A 15,469-nucleotide genomic window follows, 5' to 3' on the forward strand; every position below is an offset into this window, starting at 1 on the left:
CAGACATTGACAACAGCACTTCATACACTATAAAGAACAGCTTATTTTATTACCTATTTTCCATCAAATATTGAGGTAATCGCAAGTACATTTCGCCAACAAGAAGTCATCATTTGCTCATGGGAAAGCTATGTTACACTACTTTCCTATACTCTCCACATGTTACATCTGCTTTTTCAAAGTGGCAAAAAGAACATCCAGATCGTTAATGATGATATAGATGTGTTTCCTGTAATACTGTACTTTTATTGGAAATGGACACTTCTAATAATTTTGGTGACAATAGTAAGCTTATACAGGGTGAGTACAAAGTCTTGCCTTGATTATAAAAATTTATATCAGAATAATCGTTTGACATAGTAAGTTACATTTGATGCCGTTACATAGGTTACTGTTACTAGTTATTGTGACCAATGGATGGCGCTAGTGCTCCATAACACCGACGCAGTCTGTTAGGTCACGTTAGTTGCTGGCTGCTGGCGAAATGGCATCGAAGCAGAGGAAAGTGTGCTGTGGTTTCACGAAACGAAATCGCCCATCAGTGTTCAGCGTAAATTTCGGGCTTCTTATGGACGCAGCCCTCCTGACGTTAAATCAATAAAACGATGGTATACAAAGTTTAATGAAACAGGCAGCGTTGAAGATCATTCTCGAAGTGGCAGGCCTCGTGTGAGTGATGCAACTGTTGATCGTGTTCGGCAATCATTTGAATGGAGTCCGTCTAAATCAACTCATCAAGCATCACATGAACTTCAAATACCGCAAGGAAGTGTGGTGAAGATTCTTCATGAAGGGCTTAGGTTGCATGCTTACAAAGTGCAAATTGTGCAGGCCTTGCAACCGAATGATTTGCTGACACGTGCTGAATTTGCAACTGAGATTCTTAACAGGATTGATGGCACTAACAATTACTTACGTCGCATATGCTTTACTGAAGAAGTCACCCTTCATATCAGTGGAATGGTAAATAGGCATAATGCCCGCATATGGGGTTCAGAGTCTCTACATGCTACTGTATAGTAGTGAAAAAGTGAATGTTTGGTACGGCTTTGTGCATAACAAGGTTTAAGGACCGTTTTTCTTCCAGCAAGAGCGAACATCCCCCACCCATTTCCACTGAGCTTTGATAGTTCGTGATTTCCTGGATGAAACATTTGAATTGGAAGGAACAGTTCAACACCCTGGCCACCTCGCTCTCCAGACATTACGCCCCTTGACCTTTTTTTTTTTTTGGGGGGGGGGGGGGGCTGTATCAAGGACAGAGTCTTCATCACACCAGTTGCCAGTTGCTGACGTCGATGAACTGAAGGCTAGGATAGAAGCTGCTGTGGGTACATGTGACAGAACACATGTTACGAAACACCTGGCGAGAACTGGAATACTGCCTCGACGTTCTCTGAGCTACCAAGGGAGCACACGTTGAGGTTTACTAATATAAGTGGTCTTAAAAAAAAACTAGTAACATTAACTTATGTAACGGCTGTGCATGCTTTAAGAGGCTACGATTCTGTCTTTTTCTCAATCTGGAAGACAGTGCTGCTGAGTGCACTTTGTTGGAGACTTTGAATTCCTAAGTGAGATTTACATGGATCATCATCAGATAATGAAAGCGGAGTATAAACTTTTTTCACTTTTGTATAACGAAAGACCACGTGAACCAATGACACAACTGGGACACAAATTGCTGACAACCAAGATAGAAATCTCTTTTAACTTGAAGTCACTTCCACAAACAGATAAAGTCACACAAAACCGCATAAAACATGCTCTCTTGCAAGTCATTTACTATAAATCAGCAGAGCAGCTGTCACGCCCTATGTTGTATCTCAGTGACTATGGGTGGAAAGTAGAAAATACTTGTGCATTCCTTTAACGACAATGAATTTCTTAGGCCCTCCTTAATCAATGGAATTAGTAGCATCTAGATGTATGACATGAGAGTGAAGTAATTGCAAGTGCCAATCTTTTAATTTATCCTCACAACATACTATAAATGTGCTTCGTCAGAGATCTGTGTGAATATTTTCACAGCCACCAGAAGTAGCAAGGACTGCATCAGCAGTGATGAAAGTGAAGTTGAAGATGATATTGACAGTTTGACGTATGACACACTTTAGGAGGATGTTGACTGATACTACAATGTGAAAAAAGTAACATTAAACAAAACACAGTGAAAATAGTATTTTAACTTATTATTTTATAAAATAAGTTTTCACATCAGGCATATAACTTTACTGTAATCTTATGATGTGCAAAAATGGAATGTAATTGTAAATGTAAAATTGTAAACACACCAAATCTTAAAAGCTTATTATCATTTTACTAAAGAATAAGAAGTTGTGGAACCCCATCATAATTAGCATCGTTGAGTGTCTCTTGATCATATAAAAAAAGAGAAAACAACCTTCATACTGGTTGTTAATGATTCAAGTCTGAAACTGCATGACTATAAGGCATGAATTCTTTCCTGCTGATTGATAAAGAAATTATATTCTTCCAAATAGGCTTTGAAACTGCTATAACCTTTCAAACAGTGCTGAAGAGGTCTTTAAAAGGAGCAAATTTAACTTTCTGTGAATCTGATTACATGTCTTCTTACTTTTCCCATTATTATGCATAGAATGTATTAAAACATTAACTTTGGTTGCAGGAAGTGATCTGCTGATTCTCAGTTTAGACATGGTAAAGAACCGTGTAGTTGTGATGGGTGCTGATATGCGAAAGACGTTCATTGGAACAATACTGGTTGGTCTGATTGAAAAATCACCAGATATTAAAGTTATGAAGGCTATAACTAAGGTGAGGTGGTATCTTACTAAATAGCTAGGCTAAGAATTATGTTGCTTGAGGAGCAAAATATGTGTATAATCAATTCTTACATAGATGCTAGAGGACTGGATGAAGAACAAGAACCCTATTGCTATTAATCAGACTCCAACACTGAGAGAAAAATCCATACTCCTGGTTAAAATGATGCACTACGTTGAAAAAAGGTTTCCTGATGAATTAGAACTGAATGCCCAGTTCCTTGATATTGTTAATTTTGTGTACAGGTAAGGAAAACACATTTAGACTCAGAAACTGTATTGTTAGCTGAGTAGTTACAAAACACCAGACATTTAAAAATGTATTGTAATGGCTGTAAATAATGGACTTGCAGAGATGAAAATCTGAAGCAATCTGAACTGGGAACAAAGTTAGAGCCTGCATTCCTGGCAGGTTTAAGATGTGTCCAGCCTCCAATCAGAGCTAAATTTTTTGAGGTATTTGATGCAAGTATGAAACGAAAATTGCATGACCGTCTGTTATACATCATGATTTCTCAGAACTGGGAGCCTATGGGACCACATTACTGGATAAAACAGTGTATAGAACTCCTAGTCATGACTGCAAATCCAGGTGTGTATATATGTCCACATTAGTTTTTATTATACAGTTTAATATTTTATTTTGGGTATTAAACAGATTTGTATTAGCAACAACTGTCAGAATTCCTTTGCAGCCAACCAAATGTATGCCTCAGAGATGTGTCAGCAGTGTGGATTTTATGTTGCTATTAGGAATAATCGTGACTGAGAACTTGCAAGATGTTTTAATTGGTTGGTGGAAGATTTGTATTGAGTTCTCTTCTTATATGTTGTGTGGTGTCTAACATTTTAGGGATAACGTTTGGGCTGAAAAGGGGATTATCTGAATTTAACACTCTGTAAAAATGAAGGAACAAAACGTAAGAGAACATTGACAAGACATCCTATTTATTGAAGTTTGAATGAACTGTGGTATTCCATCAGACACTGCTACCTTTTCCTAACTATGCACTTCGTATCTACTACAAGTGATAAGATTTCTTTAAATATTATGTTGCCCACAACACCAAAATTGCAGTAAAAAGAAAAAGTGTGAAGACATGAAGAAAAACAAAAAAGCAGTCTCTTTTTTATATATAAAAATCAGGTCAGGCTATTGCTTCTTATTTTCATCTATGTCTACATGGCTACTGTGCAATTCAATCTTAGTGCCTGACAGAATGTTTACCGAACCATTTTCACACTGTCTGCACTGTTCCACTCTCAAAAAGTGCAGAGGAAAAAATGAACACTTAAATGTTTCCATGCAAGCTCTGATTCCTTGTTTTTTATTAGGATATTATTACTCCATATGTAAGTGGGCCTCGACAAAATAATGTCGCATTCAGAAGAGAAAGCTGGAGATTGGAATTTTACAAAAAGACCTCGCCACAACAAAAAACACCTATGTTTCAATGATTGCCACGCCAATTCACATTTCATATGTGTAACACTCTCCCCCTACTTTCTGATAATACAAAGAGCTCCTTTCTTTGAACTCTTTCAGTGTTCTCTGTCATTTCTACCTGGCAAGGGTCCAAAACCTTGCAGCAGTATTTCAGAAGAGGAAGGAAAAACATAGTGTAGGCAGTCTCTCTAGTGGGTTTATTGCATCTTCTAAGTGTTCTGCCAATAAAACACAGTCTTTGGCATGCCTTCCCCAAAAATTATCTGTGTGAATCATTCCAGTGTGAGTTGTTTGTAATTGTAATCCCTAGGTATTTAGTTGAATTGATATCCGTTAGATTTGTGTGACTTATTATGTAACCAAAACTTAACAGATGCCTTTTACTTATGTGTATGATGTCACAAATTTCAAACAATGGGATGGTATGTAACAATATTATGAAAAGGAAAGTTGCTACTCACCATATAGCGGAGATGCTGAGCGGCAGATAGGTACAACAAAAAGACTGTCACAAATTAGCACACGAAAACGGAACTCAGCTGCCACTTTTTGCACCATGCAGATATCTTGTCTAAATAATTTTGTTTTGATCTTCTGATGACTTTGCTAAATAGTAAATGACAGTATTATCTGCAAACGATGTCAGATTGCTGCTCAGATTGTTTTCTAAACCATTTATTGAGATTGAGAACAGCAGTTGACCTTCCCCTACTTTAATGTTGTAATAAAACTTTTAAAAACGGTTCTTCCATTTATACACATTCAACACTAATGCACTTTGTATTAGAATGCATCCAACATTGTATGCAGACACAGAATAGAGGACATTTCTGAGTAATATCTATTTGCTAACTTTGACATGTTGGTTTGATTAGATCTTCCCAGTCTTAACAGTAACACAGCAGTTCTGCTGTATACAGCATAGCCATCCAGTTTCTGATGACTGTATCATACATCATGTCACTACAGTTGGAATGGGAGATACATGTCAGCTACTTTGAAGTATCAGCATAATGAAATGATTGAGTAAATATCAGAGAAGTTGGATAAAATTCCTAATGTTTCCTTCATTTACTCAAGTTCCATCTTACAGTATCCAGGAATCCCTGTCTTGAATGGGTAAGTAATTGTAGCAATGGAGAAAGCTTACACCGGATCTGGTTGGCTGACTGGGAATGTCACAGAATTACAAAATGAAGTGCCATGACAGAATTTGAAAGGAACAAGTTTTGCATTGCAAAGTCTCTTATACTCAGAATTCGGAGATCCCACTTCCAGAATACGAGTACATTAAGAAACATTTACCTCTTCCAACATAAATCTTGTGAAAGGAATGTATAACTAAAATTAGTGGAATTCAGGTGCATACAGAATGGTACTTACATGTATCTTCCCACATACCAATCGCAAATGGAATAAGAAAAGTGGTAGGACACTGACTGTGTACCCTCTGGCACATACGCTGTACGGTGGCTAATTACTTAGTTTTGTGTTTTATGGATCATAATTGTGATCTCTTGCTGTGATGTGGAATGAGCTAATTTTCAATCGCAGTCCTTTTGTGGTAGAATGTAATGAAGTAGTAGTAGTAGTAGTAGTAGTAGTAGTAGTAGTAGTAGTCGTTGTTGTTGTCAGTAGAGCACTACTCTACCCACCTGGTTAAATGACATGGCAGATGCTTGTTCCCCATCACTCATTCACATGGTGAAACTGTGTGACAGATGCTCATTCCCCATCACTCATTGCAGGAGTGCAGCACAGACAGCAGTTGCCCCACTCGCCATCATGTGGACCCATACTCACTCAGTGGCTCTGCCATGTGGCTAAGAAGACATGGACTCTGTGTAGCTTCATCGCCATTTAGTGGCACTAACAGGCCTGGCAAGCATTGGAATGCATTTAGAATTTCTTTGTATCTGTCAAATTTCCGTATTTTGTATAATGTGTATCTGAAACTCATAAAATATTAGCACAGCGACTAAATCAGGGTTTCTGCTGGTCATAAAAGTAATGAAAATGAACAGACAGTCACGAAATTGATCATGTGGCCACGAATTTGGTCTTATGTATCACTCAGGTGCAATTCTAGGGGGAAGAAGCAAGTTAGCACTATGCCCAAAAATGTTGTATCCAGTTCATTTAATAAACAAGAAAATACAGGGTGATTCAAAAAGAATACCACAACTTTAGGAATTTAAAACTCTGCAACGACAAAAGGCAGAGCTAAGCACTATCTGTTGGCGAATTAAGGGAGCTATAAAGTTTCATTTAGTTGTACATTTGTTCGCTTGAGGCGCTGTTGACTAGGCGTCAGCGTCAGTTGATGCTAAGATGGCGACCGCTCAACAGAAAGCTTTTTGTGTTATTGAGTACGGCAGAAGTGAATCGACGACAGTTGTTCAGCGTGCATTTCGAACGAAGTGTGGTGTTAAACCTCCTGATAGGTGGTGTATTAAACGTTGGTATAAATAGTTTTCTGTGCCATTTCAGCCAATAAAGTTTTTGGTCCATTTTTCTTCGAAGGTGCTACTGTAACTGGACTACAGTATCTGGAGATGTTAGAGAATTGGCTGTTCCCTCAGCTCGAACAAGAAGCACAATAATTCATATTTCAGCAGGATGGAGCGCCACCACATTGGCACTTGTCTGTCCGTAACTACCTGAACGTCAACTACCCGAGGCGATGGATCGGCCACCAGGCAGCCCGTGACAGAGCACTTCATCACTGGCCTCCAAGAAGCCCTGACCTTACCCCCTGCGATTTTTTCTTATGGGGGTATGTTAAGGATATGGTGTTTCGGCCACCTCTCCCAGCCACCATTGATGATTTGAAACGAGAAATAACAGCAGCTATCCAAACTGTTACGCCTGATATGCTACAGAGAGTGTGGAACGAGCTGAAGTATCGGGTTGATATTGCTCGTGTGTCTGGAGGGGGCCATATTGAACATCTCTGAACTTGTTTTTGAGTGAAAAAAAAAACCTTTTTAAATACTCTTTGTAATGATGTATAACAGGTTATATTATGTTTCTTTCATTAAATACATATTTTTAAAGTTGTGGTATTCTTTTTGAATCACCCTGTATATATGTAGGGAACTTGTATGTGCAAGCCATGTTAGCACAGGGTCTGCATCTGCATTTGGAACCTTGAGGGGACAGGTGTGGAGGGAGAAATTTGGAGATGTGACTTTGTTAACAAAGAGCCTTATGAGGTGTATACACCTAGTGGAAATTACATTTAGACTAGCTCTGCCTGAGGCAGTGCTGCCATCTAATGTGTTGTTAGAGGAGTATCTGTTAGAACTACCAGACATAAATCCCACTCCTCATCATCTTTTTCTTCTTAAAGGCATTTCTTTAAAACTTTTAGGTGCTGAAATTGCAAGTTGAGTAAAAATGTAAACACTGAATCTTACACTGTAATATTTGACATCCATATTGTATTTTCATAATTGTTGTGTCTTCAGAGTCTTTCATGGTGGCGCAGGCCCTTATGTCATCTGACATCACTCCGTCCTATGGTATGATGAAGCTGTTAGGAACTGCTCAACTTGCCTTTAGTGCTTGCATTACTCTGGCCCTCTTAGGAAGGCTCCAGAAGCTACCATTGCATCTTTGTCAGCAGAACACCATGCCAACCCTGGCACTCAATGATTTTTAGCTCTTGATGACGACGGCGGAAATAGCTATTAAAAGCTCAAATGTTTTGTTTGAAGTGACTTGACTTGTAAATAGAGAAGATTTTATTGTTTCATAATTGCTGTTGTATTAAGAAAAATTTTACCAACCGTATTTATGAGTTGTTGTGAATTTAATTAAAGAGATAATGGAAGATAGTGGAAAAAAAGTCGGGAATCTGATGCTCTGAAAACCAGTAGATGCCCTGCAAGTATGATTAAATACAACAAAAATTAGAGAGAGAGAATTGAATATTCAATGTTATTGAAGGTCAATTATTTAGATGAGGAATTGTAAACTTTTGTGAATGAGTAACAGGTGACATAGTGCTTGCAATTAGTCCACAGCTAAAATTGCACTGACAATGAGATGTATTTTGTACAGAACACATGAAAATGATGTAGCTTGAAAAGTGTGAAGACTTATTATAATTGTCAACTTTGTTTGTAATTAACAAAAAACTTCACTCCAGCTATATTGTAGGATGACTCTTTTGAGTAAATCTAGAAAATGAACTAATAGGACTCTTTACAATTGATAATATATTAACTGCACTGTCCACAAAGAGGAAGGAAGCACAAGATTTAGTGGTAAGCAGGGATGGGAATTATCTGAATAATTATTTGAATGAGTAGAGCATTCAAACATTTTTTGCGAAGATATTATTCATAACTAAATATAGAATGTCATTATAGTGTTTGTTTGCTTCTTGCACAGAAGTATATAACTAGTGTTTGTTTCCTTTTCTCAGTGCAGCTTCTGTTTGACAGATGACTTGTTAATGGTTTGTCCAAAAATGTGCCTTGGTGTCATAGTGGTTGCTGCCATAGCTCAGCGTGTTCTGTCAGAGGAGTGGCTACCTGAAAAAAACTACAGTTCTCATTTACTGAATTCCAAAGATATCATGCAACATCCGCACAGAACACAAGGGAACATATAAAAAAGAATTGGTTAACTTCTTGTTGAAGGTTAGGTGACCAGTCTTCTGTTGGTCGATCGGGTTTTTCTTTTTCTTGTCACTTGTTTCTTTGGTAACAATTAAAGAAGTGCCAAGTTGCACTGGATGTATGACTAGGTTCAGAGGCAACAAGAAGTCAAGGCCACACCACCATACCTGGTAAAGCAGTGCAGTGTTCACACAAACCTGTGGATTGGGCACATATTTAATTGCTTTACTGCGTAACAAATACAGCATAAAAATACTCCATTGGTGGGGTGGCTTTAGCAGGTGCACTACTGACAGAGCCCAATTTAACTGATTCTGCACTTGCCAGTACTTCCCCCTCCCCCTGCTAACATGTGGAAGTACTCTGCGTAAGTAGCCAAAGGTGAGAATGCAGCCAACAGAAACTCTTGATATGCATTGCCCTCCATTGTATTAAGATTGCTAACTGTCAGATATGGTTGTCTCTGATATAATGATGCTAGTCATTTGTGTTTGTTTGTTAAAAATGATTGAACAGAATAACAACTAGGTGGTTGTTATCTCATCCTTAAAACAACTAGGTGGTTGCTAACAACTAACATTAACTCACTTTTAATCCAAAGTCTCCAGAAATGTTTGTGGAATTATGCTGGACGTCAAATGTTATCAAAAAGTGTTAGGGCTAACTCTGAGTAAGGTATCCTTTAGAAGATCCTACATGCATCAGTGCAGTTACCCATAGTTTTGAGATTCAAAAGTTTCAGAAGAGGCACTCTGTTTGAGTACAAAACGAGTTCATAATATTGCAGAACTACCAACTTTTTTATCAAGACATTGTCAAGAAATGATTGGAAGATGTTTTTTTTCTTTTCTGCAACACCTGAAAGTATTACAGCAATGTCTCACCTACAATTAAAAAATAAATAGTTTCCCTATATTGCTGCCCGTGAAAAGCAAGGCTGTAGACACATATAACCAAAGAAAACATAAAAGGAAAATTCATGTTGAATGTGATTTGGGAATTAAAATCACTGTGGAATCACAACAAAGTTATTTGCCAAAACTAGAGTGGAATTTCTGAACTTTAGCAGAAGACGAGTGTGATTTGGAACTTTATATCAGTATCCTGAAAGGAGTTACAAATGCTGATATCATCTTTGAAGATGTAGAACATATTTTCTTTAGTGTCTCACAATGGCAATTATTTGAAAATCAAATGAACTTCCAGTTGAATGGGGGAAAAACAGTTGTTTCGAAAACTAATTGATAAACAAATTATTTAATAAATAACAAAGAATTTGAGCACTAAATGTCATTGGAGTTCAAATTTATCTATTATATGCAATGCTTCTTATTCACAGACAGTGAATAAATGTTTTCATTTGTGTAAACGAATAATGTTTTGAATGGATATTTGTACTTGTTATCCACAAGTAACAGAAAATAATTTTTACCTGTTTGTGTAACTCTAGTGGTAAAGGAAACACGTTGTTCATGCGCACACTTCAAATTTGCACTCTGTATGCATGTGAGTGCTAGCTCGTGATTTCTGCATGGATATGGACAAGTGAGTGACATCCACACGGTCATTGCCAAGTGTACGCTCACTTGTGTTATTAGGTGAAACAGCATTTATCTCCTTCAGCAACCTCTGACAACATTTGCGAAGGCTTGTTTGTGCACTCTCTCATACACCACAGATGCTTGCAGACCACGTAGATGGGCCACGAACTTTCAGGACCCTAGTTGTCAAGCAAATGTGATTTCAGTTTGCATTTGGAATTATATTCATTAATAACTGCTGTCAACCTCTGACACACTATTGTTTATGTTAAAATTCAACTGACTAGACAAAGATTTTTGTGGTTCAATACTTCACTGCCTTCTGTGCTACACTGAGCCAGAGTGATACACAGTGTGATTTATAACATGCAATGTCTCACACTGTAATGATTCACTTATAAAGGAGAATCCAGGATGGAATAATGATAGTCTTATGAAAAGGATAGATTGCTACTCAACATATAGTGGAAATGTTGAGTCACAGAGGGGCAGAAGAAAAAGCTGTCAAACAAGTAAGCTTTTGGCCAAAAGGCTAACTTCCGAATTACACACACACACACACACACACACACACACACACACACACACACACACCGAGAGAGAGAGAGAGAGAGAGAGAGAGAGAGAGAGAGAGAGAGAGAGAGAGAGACTATAGGGAGAGGTTCGAGGATGGCCTCAAGGATTTGAGGAGAGACTGGAGCTCCTGCTGCATTTCTGGAATGGGGTCACTGTGGCATGGTTTGTAGGTGGACAAATTTGGCAGCTGGCGGAGTTGTCCTGCCAGGTAAACCTTGCTTTTCAAAAAATCAGTGGTGGAGTCTTTCTCAGCAGGTAGGATTATAAGGTCAGGATCAGTTTTCAGGTGGTGGTTGCAGCTCTTTGTGCAGATGTAAGGCTAGCTTGCATGTTTGGGGGTTAGGGAAATTATGGGAGGCAAAGTTCAAGGTTAAGAAATTTTGGAAAGTTAACAGGTGGTGATTTGGGGACAGTATGGGTGAATTACAGTTGGATGGAGGAGAGAACTGAGTCAGGCAGGGTTCAGTGTTGGTCTTCAGTTTAGTCAGTTTGTTAGGGTTGGTGCTGAAAAAGTGTTTCCTCTGTAGGTACCGGGTGAAGGAGTGGAGGTCTTTAACAAGTCCTGTGTCATTGAATTTGGGAGTTGGGCGAAAGGTGAAGCCTTTGTGAAGGACTGATACTTCTGTGGGGCTAAGGCTTTTGGGGGAAAGGTTCATGACTGTGTTTTGGATTTGTTTAGGTTTTATATGGCAGTGGGAGGGGTTTTCAGGGTGGGGTAAATGGAGTAGGTCTGTGAGGCTGGGTTTGTCAGTTGTGAGCTGATATGAGGGAGGTTTGTAGGTTGTTGCAGAGATGGTGTATAGTGGTAGTTCAAGGTGGGAGTAGGTGGTGAACAGGTTGGAAGCAGCAGCAGCTGGCCAAGACACAGAAAGCAGTAAAAGGGAAGTAACCAATTTTGTGACATTTTACAAGTTCCTACCTAGTAGCAAATTGTATAGTTTCATGATAATATTCTTCTCGAGTTTGCAGCCAGATCATAACGTCTTCATGACACAATATTTCCGCGGTCCAACTGGCCAGTGAGATCGTGTACCAGCACTCTCGCCTGAAGATGGCGGCCAGTTGGACCGCTGAAATATTGTCATGAAGACGTTATGATGCAGCTGCACACCCGAGAAGAATATCAATTATTATGCCGGGAAAGCCTTTGTATAGTTTCATCTTTGTGCTTCGGTAATTTAGTATCTAGAATTTCTGTATTTTAAGTTGATATTTAATAGACACAGTGTCTGAAAGTAAACTCTTTTTGTGACAGTACAAGTTCCTTATCAGGAGCGAATTATTTAGTCTCACCTGAGTGCTTTGGTACTTAAGTTTTTGAACCTCTGCGTATTAACCTAATTTATTGGACACATTTCTTATGTTCTTGACAGCGTCTACGTAAAGTTGCATAGCACATGTCGATAGTTCTTTGTTTGTCTGTGTAGTGTAGTTTTCCACAGTCTTTAGTATGGATAAGGACTGTGACCGCTCTGTGCAGATGCTATCCAAGTTGGTGACAAATCGCTCCAGGCTGTGATGGCTTCGATTACACAGCTTGAAGCTGCAGTGGATGGGCTCATTGTTGTGGGCTGGCCATGGGGATTCAAAGGATATCCAGGACATATGAATCCAGTGATCGATCTGCAGCGATGACCAGCCCAGTTACTGTTCGCAGTGAGGTTGACTTCTCACCCGTGGTAGAGTGGATGGTCGCCTCAGTGTGGCAGGCAACAAAAGACTTCCCAAGGGGTTGAACGTAAGGCCTCCCCAGTTAGTCTGACTAACATGTTCCAGGTGCTGTCAGTGACTGACACTGTCCCTCAGCCAGATGCAGTTGCTTGTCCTGTTTCAATGGAAACCTCTCAGTTGGCAAGATCTAGGAAATCACAGAGGGTGGGAGTATTAGTAAACGTATATTGTGTTCAAACATTATGAACTTGAAGAGGTTCTATTGATGCATGTATTGGCGCAAAGTCAACACAGATTTAGAAAACATCGTTCTTGTGAAACACATCTATGTCTTTACACACAATAAGTGTTAAGTGCTGTGGACAAGGGATTTCGAATTGGCTTTTGATACTGTGCCTCACAAGTGGCTTGTAATCAAATTGGGTGCTTATGCAATATCATCACAGTTGTGCAGCTGGATTCGTGATTTCCTCTCAGAGAGGTCAAAGTTCATAGTTATTAACAGAAGACAGAAGTGATTTCTGGCATTCCACAAGGTAGTGTTATAGGCCCTCTGCTGTTCCTTATTTAGGAGATGATCTGAGCAGCTGTGTTGGTTGTTTGAAGATGATGCTGTCATTTATCGTCCAGTAAACTCATCAGAAGATAAAACAAATCTCAAAACTATTTAGGAAAGATATCTGTATGGTGTAAAAATTGGCAATTGCCCCTACATAATGAAAAATGTGAGGTCATCCATATGAGTGCTAAAAGGAATCCATTAACCTTTGGTTGCACGATAAATTGGTCAAATCTAAAGGCCCTAAATTCACCTAAATACCTAGGTATTACAAGTATGAACGACTTAAATTGGAAAGAACACACAGAAAATGTGGGGAAGGCAAACCAAAGGCTGTGTTTTATTCGCAGATCAGTTAGAAGATTCAACAGATCTACTAAAGAAACTGCCCATACTGCACTTGTCCACCCTCTTTTGGAGTTCTACTGTGCGGTGTAGGATCGTTGCCAGACAGGATTAACAGAGTACATTGAGAAAGTTCAAAAAAGAGCAATTCATTTTGTATTGTTGAGAAATAAGGGAGTGTGTGTCCCTGATATGATACAGGATTTGGGGTGGTAATCATTAAAACAAACACGTTTTTCATTGCGTCGGAGTCTTATCACAAAATTTCAATCACAAACTTTCTCTTCAGAATGCGAAAATATTTTGTTGACACCAACCTACACAGGGAGAAACGGTCATCATAATAAAATAAGGGAAACCGGAGCTCGCACAGAAAGATACAGGTGTTTGTTTTTTCTGTGCACTGTTCGAGAGTGGAATAATAGAGAATTATTGTGAGGGTGGTTCGATGAACCCTCTGCCAGGCACTTAAGTGTGATTTGCAGAGTATCCGTGTAGGTGTAGATGGTGCTGTGCATGTTGCTCCAGTTCATACAAGCCAAGAGTTTGTGTGAAATGGGATCCAGAAATTTGGTTTTGTTTAGAGGAGGAGGTTTTGCAAGTGGTTTGGGCCTGATTGACATGGTTTTGCAAGATAATATTAGTCAGGATCAAACACTGGCAGAATCTGAACAGATGGAGGTTATTGTGCAAGGAGGGGCTGCAACCAGAGATGGGTAATTCAATGGTAAGGCCATTTGGTCTGATTCCATGAGGCAAACACTGATGGAAGAACAGTATGTGGGACTGGGCCCTGGCTATGAATAAGGAAATATATTCTGTATTGGCCCAGACAGAAGGACCAAGGATCCATGCTGGAGAATAAAACCATGTAAAAATATGTAAATAATGTGAAAAACATTCGTAAAAGTTTGTAAAAATACACCTACATACGTAGGAAAAATCATGAAAAGGACGGAATAGATGAAATATGGGGAAACACGATGATACCTGTGGGAGCAGGCCTATAGTGAAAGGTGAAAACCAACTGAAATTTACGTGAAAACACAATGAAAGAAAAATAAATTAGTAAAAAGATTGTAATGTGGGTTGCAGTTTGGCGGGGGAGTACGTGTGAAGAAGGGGTGGCAGCAGACACGACTAGATTAGGTGAGGCTAGTATGTGCATAATGGAATAAGAGAGGACGACTGGGGAGAGGGATTTCTAAGGATGAGGTGGAGGTTTGTGTGGTACAGGAAGGTGTGGAAAATAACACAAAAATATACGAGAATGACACAGGATGAGTGATCAGTTTGAAGGTCTAGGATTAATGATACCAGCCAGTGTACTGTGGGCTGTGAGATGTTGCACCAAGAATCAGTTTCACAGCCTGTGCCACCCAGATCCTTCCTACCAACACCAGATTTTCTGAATTGCACAGGTGTGAACAGTTCCCGTGCTATATATATATCTTATATTCCTGTAACCCTACTGGCCTTGATCTTCATTAGAAATTGCACTTCATCACTTATCCCCTTCCCTGTTCCTGTTCCAGCATTACACAGCCCTCTCTTCCACCAACACACTCACAGTCTTTTTACTTCTCTCCTTTTCCATTCTGCCCCCCGCCCACCCCCACTCTCCATCTAACCTCCCAACTACACCTAGCTGCCCTACCTTCTCTGCACCTTGTCTCTGTAAACTCCCACAAGTAGCACTTGATCATGCCCAGCTGCTGTCCTGCTTCCCTCCCATTCCCCTGCCCCAATCTCATTTTTACCCCCACCACCCAAACTGCTTCTCCCGTCATGGCAGCTGCTGGCAATTTGGCCTTTGCAGCCAGAGACAGTGGCCACGTGTGTGAGTTGCGTTTGTGTGAACCTGTGTGTGTGTGTGTGTGTGTGTGTGTGTGTGT

General features: G+C 39.5%; 1 protein-coding gene across 1 annotated transcript in view; it reads left to right on the forward strand.

Annotated features, from left to right (window-relative positions):
- The window catches only part of LOC124598833 (transformation/transcription domain-associated protein), a 441,523-nt gene that overhangs the window by 256,353 nt on the left and 169,701 nt on the right, over nucleotides 1-15,469 (forward strand). Inside the window, exons 42-44 of the mRNA XM_047136029.1 lie at nucleotides 2,651-2,799; nucleotides 2,884-3,053; nucleotides 3,161-3,399. Of these exons, the coding sequence (XP_046991985.1) occupies nucleotides 2,651-2,799; nucleotides 2,884-3,053; nucleotides 3,161-3,399 (558 nt within the window). The remainder of the gene's footprint in view (nucleotides 1-2,650; nucleotides 2,800-2,883; nucleotides 3,054-3,160; nucleotides 3,400-15,469) is intronic.

The sequence above is a fragment of the Schistocerca americana genome, chromosome 1, assembly GCF_021461395.2.
Source record: "Schistocerca americana isolate TAMUIC-IGC-003095 chromosome 1, iqSchAmer2.1, whole genome shotgun sequence".
NCBI lineage: Eukaryota > Metazoa > Arthropoda > Insecta > Orthoptera > Acrididae > Schistocerca > Schistocerca americana.